This window comes from Lottia gigantea (assembly GCF_000327385.1).
Source record: "Lottia gigantea unplaced genomic scaffold LOTGIsca_6396, whole genome shotgun sequence".
NCBI lineage: Eukaryota > Metazoa > Mollusca > Gastropoda > Lottiidae > Lottia > Lottia gigantea.
In genome coordinates, this window is record NW_008710178.1 from 42 (window position 1) to 1,859 (window position 1,818).

Here is a 1,818-nt window from a genome sequence, read left to right on the forward strand (position 1 = left end):
CTTAAAAAAAACAATTAAAAACCAAAGAATATGAAAGTGTAAGTCTGAAGGATAAATATTTCATATTGCCGTTCTCGCCAAAATGTCTTCAATAAAAAAATCACCGAGAAAGATATTTATATCAATATCACAGGAAATATCGTCACAGTAATACGGGCACAAGGTATTATGGTCACAGTAATACGGGCACAACGTATTTTAGTCATATTAATAAGGGCACATTTTAATATGGTCACAGTTACAGGGGGTGTAAATATCCGGTAACAAGGTAGGTAGGGTTAGGGTCAGGGTTAGGTAGGTTTTAGAAATTCTCAAGAAGAGAAGTTTATTTTCTGTTTTTTTATAGTTAGAATTATTATTGAAATATATTTTTGAAAACCTCCGGAAAAGATTATTTTTTTTATTTTTCTCAATGTTTCTTTTTAATAAAAAGTTAACATGTGTTATTTTACCTTTAAGATCGTCCTAGGTAGCCTAGAATTAAGAGCGTCCACCTAAGGAACGGAAGGTTCGGACGCATGCCGCGACATACCAAAATCGTTAACAAGTGGTTACCTAGCAAGATACGCCCACTTTCCTGATACATTTTCAGTATATCGAGGGCAGTCACCCATCTGTGTCAAATCATACCAAAAATCTAATTTGTGCAAAACACCTTGTGCCCGTATTACTGTGACCAAAATACCTTAAGTATAGAGTTGTTCGTCTACTTAAGTCAATTTTTTTGATGAAATATTAAACGTAAAACCACAATTTTAATAAGGACTTGTGAAGTCCTTGTTTTAGAAATAAAAATTTCCAGTTGTGAAATTCGAATTTCGAAAAAAATACTTGGTAAAAATAAAAATATTTTTTTAGGTGTGCCAAAAAGGCTTATAAAACCAAAATAGTTTGATGAAGTATTGCATAACATACCACTGATTATTGTTTATCATATTGTATTTTAAATGTATATCAATATCTGTTTTTTTTAAATATATTACATGGAATATTGTACATATAATATAAATTATGTACTATAAATTATTCTATGAAGGTGAACTGTAGCCACATCCCCTCATGGTCAAATAAATAAACTGATTTTATTATTATTATTATCATTATATTCTTGCTAAGAATGCTTTTAGAAGAAATATGCAGAAATTACCTTCTTTAATAATCTCTTTATAATGACATTTTTCATTCCATTCCTTTGGGTTTGAATGTGCTTCACGTTCCATAATTACACATTGAAAAACACCAACAAATTCTCCAATAGGATTGTCAAATGAACCTCCAATACGAGCATTTCCATCTAGTGTAATCTTATCATGAAACTCATACTTAACCTGAAAACCTGTCCATAAATCATATAGATTGTCATTTTGTATCATGGTCGAACATGTCATGCTGTCAGGGCACCCAATCGATGGTTTGATAACTCCATTTTCCAGTACAATTTTAATTTCTGTTATTTCTGCCAAATTAGAATTCGCTTTGTAGTGGAAGAGTGTTCCATTTCTTAAAGACGATTTAAAAATCATACTAAAGGCAAATTTTTTATCATATTCCTTGCCGGGTTTAACATCTGTTTCAACATACCGTCTTCTCTCTCCAGTAAATTTGAGAAATGTTGCATTTAATCCATCAGAATAAAGAACATTTTCATTGCTTACTTCAAAGATATCATTGTCTTTTGGGTTCTGTACTTGTATGAGATCCTTATCATGACGGTCATCAATATGATAGCTAAGCATTGGCCAGTAGAGCTTACACCCCTTCAATGGGGTCATTGTTTGAACTGAAATGTAAAATTTAGTAGAAATTAATACGATTTCA

General features: G+C 31.4%; 1 protein-coding gene across 1 annotated transcript; it reads right to left on the reverse strand.

Annotated features, from left to right (window-relative positions):
• Positions 1-1,100: 1,100 nt before the first annotated feature.
• Positions 1,101-1,772, reverse strand: LOTGIDRAFT_176908 (hypothetical protein; the record flags this gene model as incomplete). Its single annotated transcript, XM_009064599.1, has 1 exon — positions 1,101-1,772. The coding sequence occupies one exon, from the start codon at positions 1,770-1,772 to the stop codon at positions 1,101-1,103; it is 672 nt and encodes a 223-aa protein (XP_009062847.1).
• Between the last annotated feature and the right edge of the window lie 46 nt (positions 1,773-1,818).